General features: G+C 38.7%; 1 protein-coding gene across 3 annotated transcripts in view; it reads right to left on the reverse strand.

Moving 5' to 3' along the window:
* Nucleotides 1-6,630: 6,630 nt before the first annotated feature.
* BCAT1 (branched chain amino acid transaminase 1) overlaps nucleotides 6,631-12,279 on the reverse strand; it is a 90,948-nt gene continuing 85,299 nt past the window's right edge. For all 3 annotated transcript variants that reach the window (XM_059682395.1, XM_059682394.1, XM_059682396.1), the window contains exon 11: nucleotides 6,631-7,694. In XM_059682395.1, the coding sequence (XP_059538378.1) occupies nucleotides 7,653-7,694 (42 nt within the window). In that variant the 3' untranslated portion in view covers nucleotides 6,631-7,652. The remainder of the gene's footprint in view (nucleotides 7,695-12,279) is intronic.

Genomic DNA, 12,279 nt, shown 5'->3' on the forward strand with positions numbered 1-12,279 from the left:
ATGAAATATGTGACCCTCACTCAAATATACTGCTTTTGGCTTTATTCTTTCAAAGATATATGCGTATGAGGACAATTTATACATACATGGTTTGAATAAAAGGGCACATCATTGATGTTCACTAAGTTTAGATAAAATACCTTTTACTTTATAGTGTCTTTTATTCTAAAGCTGGCTAGCCATATATGGGTGTGTTGTTTTATCAATGAAGTAGATTAATTATAAAAGTGAATGGCAAGAAGTGAATTATTCCCCTATTCTGTGAAAAATTCCAAAGACAAAACTAAACTTTACTAACGATAGATTCATACCTAAAATAAAGGACAGGCCTAGTTGGTTTGGCTCAATAGATAGAGCATCAGACTACGGACTGAAGGGTCCCAGGTTTGATTCCAGTCAAGGGCACATACCTAGGTTGTGGGTTCAATCCCCGGTAGGGGGCATGCAGTAGGCAGCTGATCAATGATTCTCTTTCATCATTGATGTTTCTACCTCTCTCTCCCTCTTCCTTCCTCCCTGAAATCAATAAAAAATACATTAAGAAAAGAAAGGACAATGCACATTGTATTTCTTATCCAAATGTTTGAAAATATGAGACACATTAATACTCTTCCCTGTTGTATGGTTTCAGGTCTTTCTGGTGTACTCAATTCTTTTCATTCCCTCAATGTCATTTTGGTTTTAAAAATGCCATACTACATTTACATCCCATCACCAAAAACCTTGGAACAGCATGAAAAATTATAAGTAAGCATTATTATTTCATGCATCTAACCTTGCCAATTTCAAGGGACTACACAAACAAGATTCTTTTAGGTTGTTTTATTGATGACAGAAGCAATGCATAAGTAAAGATCTGACAAGGAACCTGCAAACAATGAAGACATTATTCCAGGTCCTTTAGACATTACAAAGTTCTTTCACACCAGATGGTTCCTATGTAACAAAGCCATTTTATAAGGTTCAATTGTGCTTCTACAAAACCTTCAAAGAATGAGATAGTTTCCTTTACCCACTGCATTTTCCACAATTCCATCATAACACTTTTAGTGAGCTTAAATCCTTTTAGTATAACCTTTCAACAATTTTTCAAGGAAGCCAACTTTTCTTTACAAAGTGTTTATTTCCTTTTACTTGATTTTTTTCTTAAAGAGAATTTCAAGAATCACTACACTAGAGAAATTTGAGACTAGCAATGGCTGTGGTTTTTCATTGCAATCAAATTTAGATGTGAGAACATGTTCTAAAAATTCCAGAGTTAAGCTGAGATTCTCCTTCTCTATCTTTAAACTCTGATTTTAAAACTACTTCCTCAACTTATTTTCTCTCAGCCACCGTAACAAGTAAGCACAAATTCTTCAGAACAGAAGGTTGGGTTCCATGTATTAGCTAGTTGAGTGCACTGCAGGGTCATTCATTCTCATAGATCAACATGGAAACAATTTATAGAGGCAAACAGAGTAGTCAGCTTATTTTTAAGATAATCCAAAATCTACTTACAGCCATACTCTTAAGAGAATCCTTGAACTCTTCAAAAACTCATCAATGAAGTAGAAATTGAAGCAGGTATCTGAATTTCTTTCTTAACCCTGAGAATGACTTTCATGACTACATAAAGTTAGCTCAAAGAAACTGCATGTTGTTGCACATTTTAGTTAAAAACTAAATGATAATCAATTGATCTCTAAATTGGTAATATTTGCCAAGGAAAGGGGATCGTGGTAAATACCATTTCTAAGGAGGAAAAATAGTCAGTCTATTCCAGTCACAGTCTACTCCTTGTCACTTATTTTTTTATTCAGCCTCAAGAAGCTTCACAGATCTTGGAATAAAATGATTGAAGAATGACACAACAGATCTTGTAGAATATGCAATTATAAAATGAATTGTTATCCAAACAGGTAATAATCTAAGTGATTTCCATGTAACAGAATTCTCATCTTATTACCTGATGGCAATGGCCTAATTCTAATATCTGATGAACTGCCACTATATTTGGTTGCTTCCCAATTGGCACTATTTATATTTGTCACCTGTTGAAAGCTGAAGATCCTGATGGCTGACAGAATAAGAAAAAAAGCTCCTTTGGAGAATGCAGAAGCAAGCCTGGTTCGTTTTGTCTCTTATCATTCTTTTCTTCCTCTACCTCCAGTTCTTCCCTGACGTCTTCTCTAGATAAATGTTTCTCCATCATTCAATAATGGGTAATGAAGAACCTAGCCATTGTGATAGTGGATATGCAGGGAAATCTGTCAATGAAACTACATTTTCAATTCATTCCCATACACAACTAAGAGTTGATTCTTACCATCCCAACAGCAGATTCCATAAGTCGAACTCTAGTTTTAGGCCCTACTAACTGGATCTACACTGGGATTAAAAAAAATATATACTTTTAGGCAGAATAAGTTTACTTAAAACTTCAATACTAGTACCCAGCAGATTTTAAAGACCACTTCATTTTCTAAGACTAAATTATATGCCTTTATCATTCATTAAATCAAATGTTTACATATATCTGATCCCAATAAATTATTTACCTACAAACACTACTACTAGTATATCCTGTTGCTGTTTCTTTACCAACCGCCACCCCCCCACCCCCGCAAAAGAAATGTGAGAAGTATCATAATGTATCCTGAAAATGAAAAATAAATCACTTTCTTCTACCTTTGTAGATTTAAAAGAGCCTTTTTTGGCAAGGATAAAAATGAATCTCATTGCAATAGTTTAAGTGGTCTTTTAAACCTCAAACTGTGAAAAATCATTATTAAATTAAAGTTAGTTTCCCACCTGCTTTTTCCTGAGTAGCTGGACCCACTTTTTCAAGCTAACTTTCTAAACACTTTGATTCATAATAGACATTTAAATAAATCACAGTAGGAACATTTTATTTCGGTATTATCTGACTTTAAGATCAGCAAAGCTGCTGTAATTTGAAGTATTCCCTTGTTAGATGTACCATGACAACTCAACAGTGCTCCAAAAAAATGCAGTTAACAAGTGGACTAGAGGTTGGCAGTAAGTAGTAAACCAGGAGGAGGCAATCCACATCTCACAGGCAGTGGCTGAATGACCCCTAACTACCAACTAGACTGAGTAGCTCTGACTAGAGGAAAGAAAGGAATGGAGAAAACAACAATTTTCCTTTAAAAATGAGATGAAAATATTTGTGATTTCTTGTTAACAGATGTGCTCTGGCTTTTGACCCCTTGTTATCTAGCTGCATTAAATGCTACTTTTATACCTAAAATTTTGTTAAGTATCGTTTAAATAGCATGAGGGTAATATATGTATATATACCATTTATTTTCTAAAACTAACTTCCTAATCCCTTTTGCAAGTTGTGTTAGATGTACATTTGTGAGAACTCAATCAATATTTATCAAATTAACTGATGAACTTACCTGTAATCTCATGATCCTTGTCAATGAATAGGTTATGATTATTGGGAAGCTAGTACCCTTTGTCTCCTTTTTTGGGAAGATATCTGGAAAAGAAATAGCTGAACAAATTCTACTTGTAGCAAAGCAAAGTGAGAGGTGTTATAAAGTGTCCTCTGAAATTACTTGCCAGCATTACTATTTGTAACTTAGTTTTTTGCAAAGCCACATTACAAGGAAGAATTCTCCTTGATCATATTTAGAATCAGGACATGAAATAAGTGATCCTTACAATGTTCCTCTAACCCCTAAGCCCTTCACCTTAAGATATTCAATGAATATTTACGGCCTTAATATTTTCAATATCAGTCATTGAAAGTGGACAAATGCTATCATTTTCTGTTTAAAATACATTTTCCCCAATCATAATGATAAACTAAACACATATTTTTAAAAAGAAACTTTTTTTAAGAAATAAAGAATGGAGTGATTGCACAGAGTGGGGAAAATAAATAAGCTTATTTGGCAGCTGATTTCACAGCACAAAGCCTTAAAGCAGAGTCCAAACTGCAGCTTCAATAAAGGGCTCCCACAATTCTTTTGACTAAGATACTTATCAATTGCCTTCAAGTGCCCCAAACTGGTCTGATTTGAGAAAAAGCAAGACTCTTTGCTTAGGTACAACTATATCAAGAAACACAGCTGATATGGTGAAGAACTTTAACCAGGGTGTATAGTGTGGGCTGCCCGTATTTTCAAGGCATGCTGACATGACATGTCATATAGTTGACATTATACTGCACTTTCTCGCTGCTAACTCTGACCTTTTTGTTTTCTTACAAAAACAAGATCTATATATATATATAACCCTAATATGCAAATAGACCAAATGGCAGAACAACTGAACAGGTCACTATATGCGCTGACAACCAGGGGGCGCAGGTGGAATATGGCAGGCATTGGTTTCAGCGGGAGGGTGGAACAGGTAAGCAGGGGTGCCAGACTAAGGCAGGGCACTGGTCGTTGTCATCGGGGTTAGCCTCTGGTAGTTACTGAAAATTCTTTGCTCCCGCTTGCCACAGTCCCACCTGGTGCTTGCACCTGCTGCTGGCGTCTGCCCCAATCGCTCAGTGACATCAGCAGATGTGAGCGTCGGCTTCCAGCCCCAATCGCCCCTGAGGGCTTCTCCACCTCCCCCTGCTCCTGAGGGGCAATCGGAGCAGCAGCTGCTGTTTGCACCCACTGCTGGCACCAGCTCCAATTGCTCCTTGCCGTCAGTGGGTGTGAGTGGTGGCGGCAGGAACAGGGCTGCGGGCAGAGAGGGGACAGGGGGCCGAGGCGGGAGGGGCCGAATGGGGGCATAGAGGATAGGCTGAGAACTGCCCCTGTGCCCACTGCAGCCTTGTGGCCCAGAGTTCCTTTCAAAGTGCACAAATTCGTGCACTGGGCACCTAGTTTTTTGGTTTTCATTTTTTTAAAAAAGCCTTTTGAGAAAAGAATAAAGTCTGTTTACCAGGGAGGAAAAACATGATTCTCTAACAAATTTTCTTGGTCACTTTGCTTTTTGTTTTTCCTTTGTGCTTTTGAAAGCAAAGGGTAAAGCAGGTATTATTAATTTATCCATTCCTGCTGGCTGCATGGTCCCCAATATGGACTCTTGCTTTGGTGGACCACGAGTTAATCCTTAATAAATCACTATGACTTAGGACATTTCTAATAGCAACTATTTTTAGGAAATGCTCATGTTGTGTCTATGTTGGAATGCTTCCTTTTAAAATCTTGGTTTCTACTGATGTGCTTTGGAAAAAGCTTACAAACTGGGTCTGAAATGAAAAAAGAACCTGAGAAAATGTGGGAGGAAGAGAACATGCAAAATAAGTTAATCATTATCATTTCAAGTGCCACCAGTTCTGTTTATATTCATGTACATGTGAATTGCTGAATCTCATTTGATCTACCAATTAAACATTAAATAGTTGCAGCCAATTATGCAAATGTCAGCAACAATATTAATTTGTTGATCTTTTTGAGCGATGAGCCTTACATGTTCCTATGCTAGACTATCTTACGCCTTAAATGATCAATTAGTGTTACAATAACTAAATCTCGAAGAATGGATAATTGCCTAGTTGTAATGTGCCACTCTTGCTGTATTAATCCACTGCAATTAAATAAAAAGTACACAAGGAAAAAGGCGGTGCAGATGTTCCCTTTAAATGTTTCACAAATTAGCATCAAGGTCAATTTCTCGTCTTATTACTTAAAGGGGAATGGCAGATTGTGTTCTCTGTTGTATGAGACCTTCAGTTTCTTTAAAATATGTATTCTCAAATGTCACAAGTCTGGTGGGAAGGGCTTAAAATGCTCTTAAATTTTGAGAAAAGAAATCATACAGACGTAATGTCAAAACGCCGTTCTCTAGCTTTTGTCATGGACATGTCTTGCCATACTAAATTTAGGGATGCAAAGTATAAAAAGCATTTAGAGCAAATAAATGATTTCCATTTCTCTTAGGAATGTGAGCCTGGTCATGTATGTGCTACTTGACAGGTTAAAATTACCAGGAAGTCTTTTCTAGAATACTGTATTAAAAATGAGGTCCCAGGATTTAGCCAAGGCGAACACATACCCTTAGCGTGCAATGTGGGGAAGGAGTGTGGCGGACAGAGAAAACTCCTGAGGGCTGAGAGGAACACTCTCCCAAGACTTCAGATCAACAATTAAAAGCCCCCTAAAAGATATTTTTGCCATTCTTTTTCATCTTATACTTCTCTAATTTTCATTTTACCATTCCTATCTGAAAAGACCCCGTGGCCAAAAGTCTTGGGAAAGAATCAAAGCCCCATTTGCTATGTGCTGCTAAATGCCTTAAGGAAAAATTTTCAGTGCATCAAACTTTTAGAATGTTATTTTCCCTTGCTTTGAAAAGAGAATAAAATATGATCAGCAAGATGAAAGTTATTAGTACCGGAGGAAACCAAAACAGAATGTCTGAGAGCTGACCTTCCAAGGGTAAATGTTTGCTATTTTACTTTCACTTTCCCCTAGATAACCAAGATACAATTTTAACGCAGAGCTCCTAAACGAGGAAAATACCATCTATAATTGCTCTCCCAGTGCCCTAACCACGTGCTCATCCAATTCCCATTCAACCGAAAAGATCAACTGAAAAACCAAACGTATAAAAACAAGAGCACACCTCTCTTTGCTTCCCACTAAAAAACAAAAAACAAACAAACAAAAAAACTCATTATGATGATTTATTTTTTATTTAACACATAACATTTGTCATTTCCATTTGGTAGGAATGATATCATGACTTCTCTGTAGAGTTATACTTTCAATTCCAGGACAGTCTTTACACATGAAGTAATTCCTCCAAGGAACGGTGCCTCTGAGTATCTCTAATGACTTAGCAGTCCATGGAAAACAATTGGCAATAAGAGGTAAAAATACACAATGTCAGGATCAATCACCATTCTAATAAAGAGGTTTCATAATATAGAAACAAAGAAGGTTCACTTCTATAGAAGGTAAATATTCATTTATTCATTATTTACTGAGTACCTACTATGTGCCAGGCATTGGGGATACAAAGATCTCTAAGGCACAAGGCCCTCAGTGTTGTTGTGGAGCCTAACAAGCAGCCAATTACAATACAATGTGGAAATGTGCACGGATCTAGCTGATGCACAAGGAGAGCTAAGACCAGACTGCAACGTCAGGAAGAAGGAAGACATTGACCTTAAGGTGGACTTGGGGGCCTGCAAAAAAAATGAGACATGAGGAAATCCAGTTTTTCAAAGTTTTTGATTAAAAACAACAACAACAACAACACTTTCTGAGGATGAAAACATGTCAGAGGAAGTGTTACCTATAAAATTTACTCAGATCAGTTTTCCAACACACACACACAAATTCATTTGGTTGAGGAGCAGAATGTAACTTATGCTAAAGAATAAACAAACATTATTGTATCTGAGTAACATACTAAGGGAGGCACTAAATTATTGAAGGAATGCTATGCTATATGGCTTACATTGCCATCTTTCTAAGGGAAGGTGAGATAAGCTTCTACTACCAAGCTTACAAAACACCATTTGATGGTTGCAATTCATTTTCTCTGGCATGAGGAGACAATCATCCTGCTAACCCTGATAATATATACTACATTATGCACAACTAAAAGCAGCTAGCCAAAGAACCCATCGTAATTCAAGAACAACAGTCTGTCCCATTAGCACACAGAAAATATCCTGTATTTTCTATTCAGGGTAGGATGATTGTCCAGTCGCTCTCTTCTCTTCCATACTGCAACAAAAACAAGAAAACATGTTTCAGTTTATCAGCTAACAATGCTGGAATAGTTTATAAACAAACTCAAAATAAACAACATTGTACAAAAGGTTCACTTCTGTTTTGAACATAAAAAATATATTCACATGAAAAAATAAGATTAGACAGCCCTAGATGGTTTGGCTCAGTGGATAGAGCATTGGCCTGTGAATGGAAGGGCCCCGGGTTCATTTCTGGTTAAGGGCACATGCCCGGGTTGCAGGCTCGATCCCTAGTAGGGAGTATGTAGGAGGCAGCCAATCAATGATTCTCTCATCATTGATGTTTCTCTCTCTCTCCCTGTCCCTTCCTCTCTGAAATCAATAAAAATATATTAAAAAAAAATAAGATTAGACAGAAACAACCAAATATCTGGAATCACAAATCTTATAATTGTTGTTGAACTCAAATTTATAGTTCATATAGGTCCCTTCTATGCTCACGTGCATGCTGTTTCATTACCAGTTAGCTTCTGCTCTCCAAATGGCATAACTGGGTTTAACTCTGTCATCTTTACTCTGAGTATACACTGAGTGGTCAGATTATTATGACCACCCCATCAGTACTTTGTTGGGCCACCTTTTGCCTTCAATACTGCGGCAATTCTTCTTGACATTGATTCCACGAGATGTTGAAAGGTGATGCGAGGAATCTGACACCAGGCCTGATGAATAGCACTGTCCAGTTCTGTGAGATTTGATGGTTATAGAACCAGCTGCCTGATGGTTCTTTTGACTTCATCCCACAAATGCTCAATTGGATTGAGATCTAGTGATTGTGGGGGCCAGCTAAGCAAGGTAAAGTCTCCCTCATGTTCTTAAAACCACTCCTGCACAATATGAGCACCGTGGCATGGAGCATTGTCTTGTTGGAGGAAGCCATCTCCATTGGGATACGCCATCAACATGATAGGATGAACTTGATCAGCAACGATACTTAGGTATGTTGTGCTATTCAGACGTTTATAATGATCTGGCCCTCTAGCAACTTCAGCGCAAAATTATAGCTAATTTGCTTACAAATGTCAGGTGGTCATAATAATCTGGCCACTCAGTGTATTTCCCAGATGAGTACATCAGTGTCACCTGGCAACATGTTAGAACTACAAAATCTCCAGCACCACCTCAGACTTCCTGAATCAGAAACTGGGCAGGTGTGTCCCAGGAGCCTGTGTTTCAGCAAGCATTCTGGGTGATTCTGATGGGAGCTGTGGTTTGAGGAGGACTGCTGTAGCATTCCCCTACCCCCTTCTCCAGAGCCTTTTATGTTCACGGACAAAAATATTATATTAACAAGCCCAGCGGGTCTGAACAATGACTTTGTTTTTTAAGTGAAAGTTGTGCTATGTTAGCATCCCAATTTTTCTTATCCCTTCGAAAATCATGGATCTGCATCATAATCACAATTAGATTACCTGCATCAGCAAGTTAGCTTTAGCAGACCTAAATTTTCATATTTGAAATGGAATTAAATGAAAGATTAAAATATTCCAGATGTCAAAGACAGGAAGCCAATTCCATATTCATGTGTTCATTCATTTGTTCAACAAACATGTGTTTAAATGAGTGTTCACCCTTTGAGCAAGTACTGCATGCCAGTACCCGTGCCAAGAGCCTTACAGGCTTATTACCTGTTATTCCCACAGTAACCCCAGATAGTAGGTGCCATTGTCAATCCCATTTTATGAATGAGAAACTATATATCAGGGAGATTAAATAAGTTTCTTAAGGATGTGGTTCGTAAACGGGAGAGTCCAGACTCCAGCCAAGGTCTCTTTCACACCAAAGACCAGATTCTTGACCACCATCTGGATTTCCCTGCACATGTTCACATAGTCATGCGTGGGGACAGACCTGGAACTGACCCTCCCTACCCAAGTAGCATGCCATGAAGTCTGCCACCAGGCATTTGCCTACATCAGAGGATGCCCCCTTTTCACATGAATTGGCTCTGTAGTCCTAATCTCACTTGGCTGAAATTAATACAAAACATCTGAAAATTCTGAATTGGAAAGAACCTTAATAATCCTCTTATTTGGATGAACCCAGTAAGTGGGGCTGTGGTTTTTACTTCACTTCAGAATAATTCCACTTTGACTGGTTTTGTATACTGGGATTCCAGGAAAGATTCCTTTTGCAGAAAGCACTGCTGCTTAAAAATCAACTGTGAACTCATAAACCAAGCTTCTCATTGTATATATGAGGACACTGAGTCTCTAGGAAACTTGTAATCGCAAGTTCAGTTCTCCTACGTCACATTGTCCATGTGCTGTGTTCAAGATCTCAGTGAGCAGAAACTACCGAATTGGAAAAATTACTGGGAGCCAAGAAAGGGCCTACCTACAACCTTCTGGTTTACATGAAAAGGAGAGTGAAGGAAGCCCAGTGACTGACTATACATGACCTGCTTAATCCACATCAGAAATGGATACCTGAAGAGTGTGGCCTCCACTATTGACTCTTGATTCATGGCGAATGCTGGATAAAACATTCCCAGATCCTGCCTGATTTATGTACGGTGTCAACATGATGGAAGGTAAGAGCAAAATATATGTTTTATTTTTCTTATTTGTATTCCCATTAATACATTAGACACCTTTCCCATTAATAACACTTGGATGTCAGCATATTGACATTTTAGTAGCTCTATAGAACTATGATTCATGACCACTATAATTTCACCTTCAATCTCATCAGTTAAAGTAAATTTGCGTTCAATTAGTTGTTTTAGTTTTAGAACCATTGGAAAATCGATTTTGGTTACAATAATAGTCATAGGCCATATTGCTCTGTGAACCTGCATAATATGTATTAAGTTTTACCCCTCTCATCCTGCAATTTATGCTCTTATGTAAAATCACAGCATTCTGAGATGTATCCCAGAGATAGGATAATATGGGTAATTCATAATGTTAGACTTAGGCAGTTAGCAATCAAACTTTTCATGTGCATGATGGATAATTCAATTTAACTTTGAAAGGGAAAATAATTCAAAGTAGAGATGGCAGATTTTAGCAGAGATAACAAATTATGTTTTCCCCAAGAGTAGGTGTCCCGAGGAGGAGGGGAAAGAGAACACTTGCCTGCCTGGGCGAGGCTGTCCTTATACCATTGTCAGTGTCATTACAAACCACAGCAGCAGGCCCACCCCTTCAGCACTGGGCAGGCCTTCTGTAAGTCACATTTATTAAATTTTGTTCATCGGAATCAAAGATGGGGCTAAAGCAACACAACAGATCACATTGACTCTGTAGGATGGTACTTTGAGCCAATGTGGGAAACTATCTGTGTGATGTGCAGAATTTTCATCTTTCACAAATGCCAGTTAGAACCCTCAACCAAAACATGACTAATGTTAAGTTCATTACTTCATAATCAATGTATGATGGCAAGTAATTCTACAAGACCCTTGCTAAAATGTCTTTATATTCAGCAGAAAAAATTCTTAATTCTTAGCAACATAAAAGGATAACCTATGTATCTAATAAAGCTAGAATATGCAAATTGACCATCATGCCATCACAAACATGGTGGCACCCAGTTCCCTCAGCCCTGCTGGAGTCCCCCAGTCCTTTCAGCCCTGCCAGAGGAACGGCAGGTGCACATTGCGGTCAGATCCACCCTCAGCCCCCCAGCCACCCAGGGTCAGCCCGAGGTGCAGGCAAGCCTTGGATGGTGACTGCCCGGCCTCCCGAGACTCAGGTACCCAGGGCCGGCCGAGTCTTGCACTGCAGCAGTGGCGGCAGCAGAGGTGTGATGGGGGCATCACCTTCCCCTGATGGCTGGATCGCCTCCCACCCCTGAGGGCTCCCGGACTGTGAGCAGGCCGGGCTGAGGGACCCACCCCCTCCAGTGCAAGAATTTTCATCACCGGGCCTCTAGTAAAAATATAATAAGTGCTGTCTACCAGGTAACAATCTGTCATTCTTCTTCAAATCCTATTCAATGGCCTTGCAAAGTTCTGTAATGCAATAGCATGTGGAGAAGTGTGCATTAGGAAACAAGGAGAGGCTGAGAAACTGGTCATAGGCCTGCATCCTTAAAGCAACCAGGAAATGTTCGCTCAGAATGCACACACTTTGAAGGACAGCTCAGGACATCTACAGGGGAAAAAGGTGGAGCTCTACCTTCTTATGCAACTGAACGGCATCAAGCTGTTACACTAAAAACAAGAAAAATTCCATAACCACAAAGGGTCTTTCAAAGCTGTAGCGTCTAGTGAGAAAATAGATTTTTCTGTCAGCCTTTTCTTTTTTCTTTTAATTTTTCAAACAGACTATCTTTTTTTATTAATACTCACCAGAGGCTATGTTTGTTTTGTTGTTGTTGATTTTTAGAAAGAGGGGAAGGGAGAGAGAGAAAGAGTGAAACTTTGATATGAGAGAGAAACATCAATTAGTTGGCTCCTAAAACCCAGGTATGTTGTGCCTTAGCTGATAATCAAATCCACAACCTATTGGTGTACAGGATGCTGCTCCAATCACCTGAGCCACCTGGCCAGGGCTAAACAGACTATCTTAAAGTTAATTTTTCAAATTAAATTTATTGGGGTGACATAGGTT

The sequence above is a fragment of the Myotis daubentonii genome, chromosome 2 (genome assembly GCF_963259705.1).
Source record: "Myotis daubentonii chromosome 2, mMyoDau2.1, whole genome shotgun sequence".
Taxonomy (NCBI): domain Eukaryota; kingdom Metazoa; phylum Chordata; class Mammalia; order Chiroptera; family Vespertilionidae; genus Myotis; species Myotis daubentonii.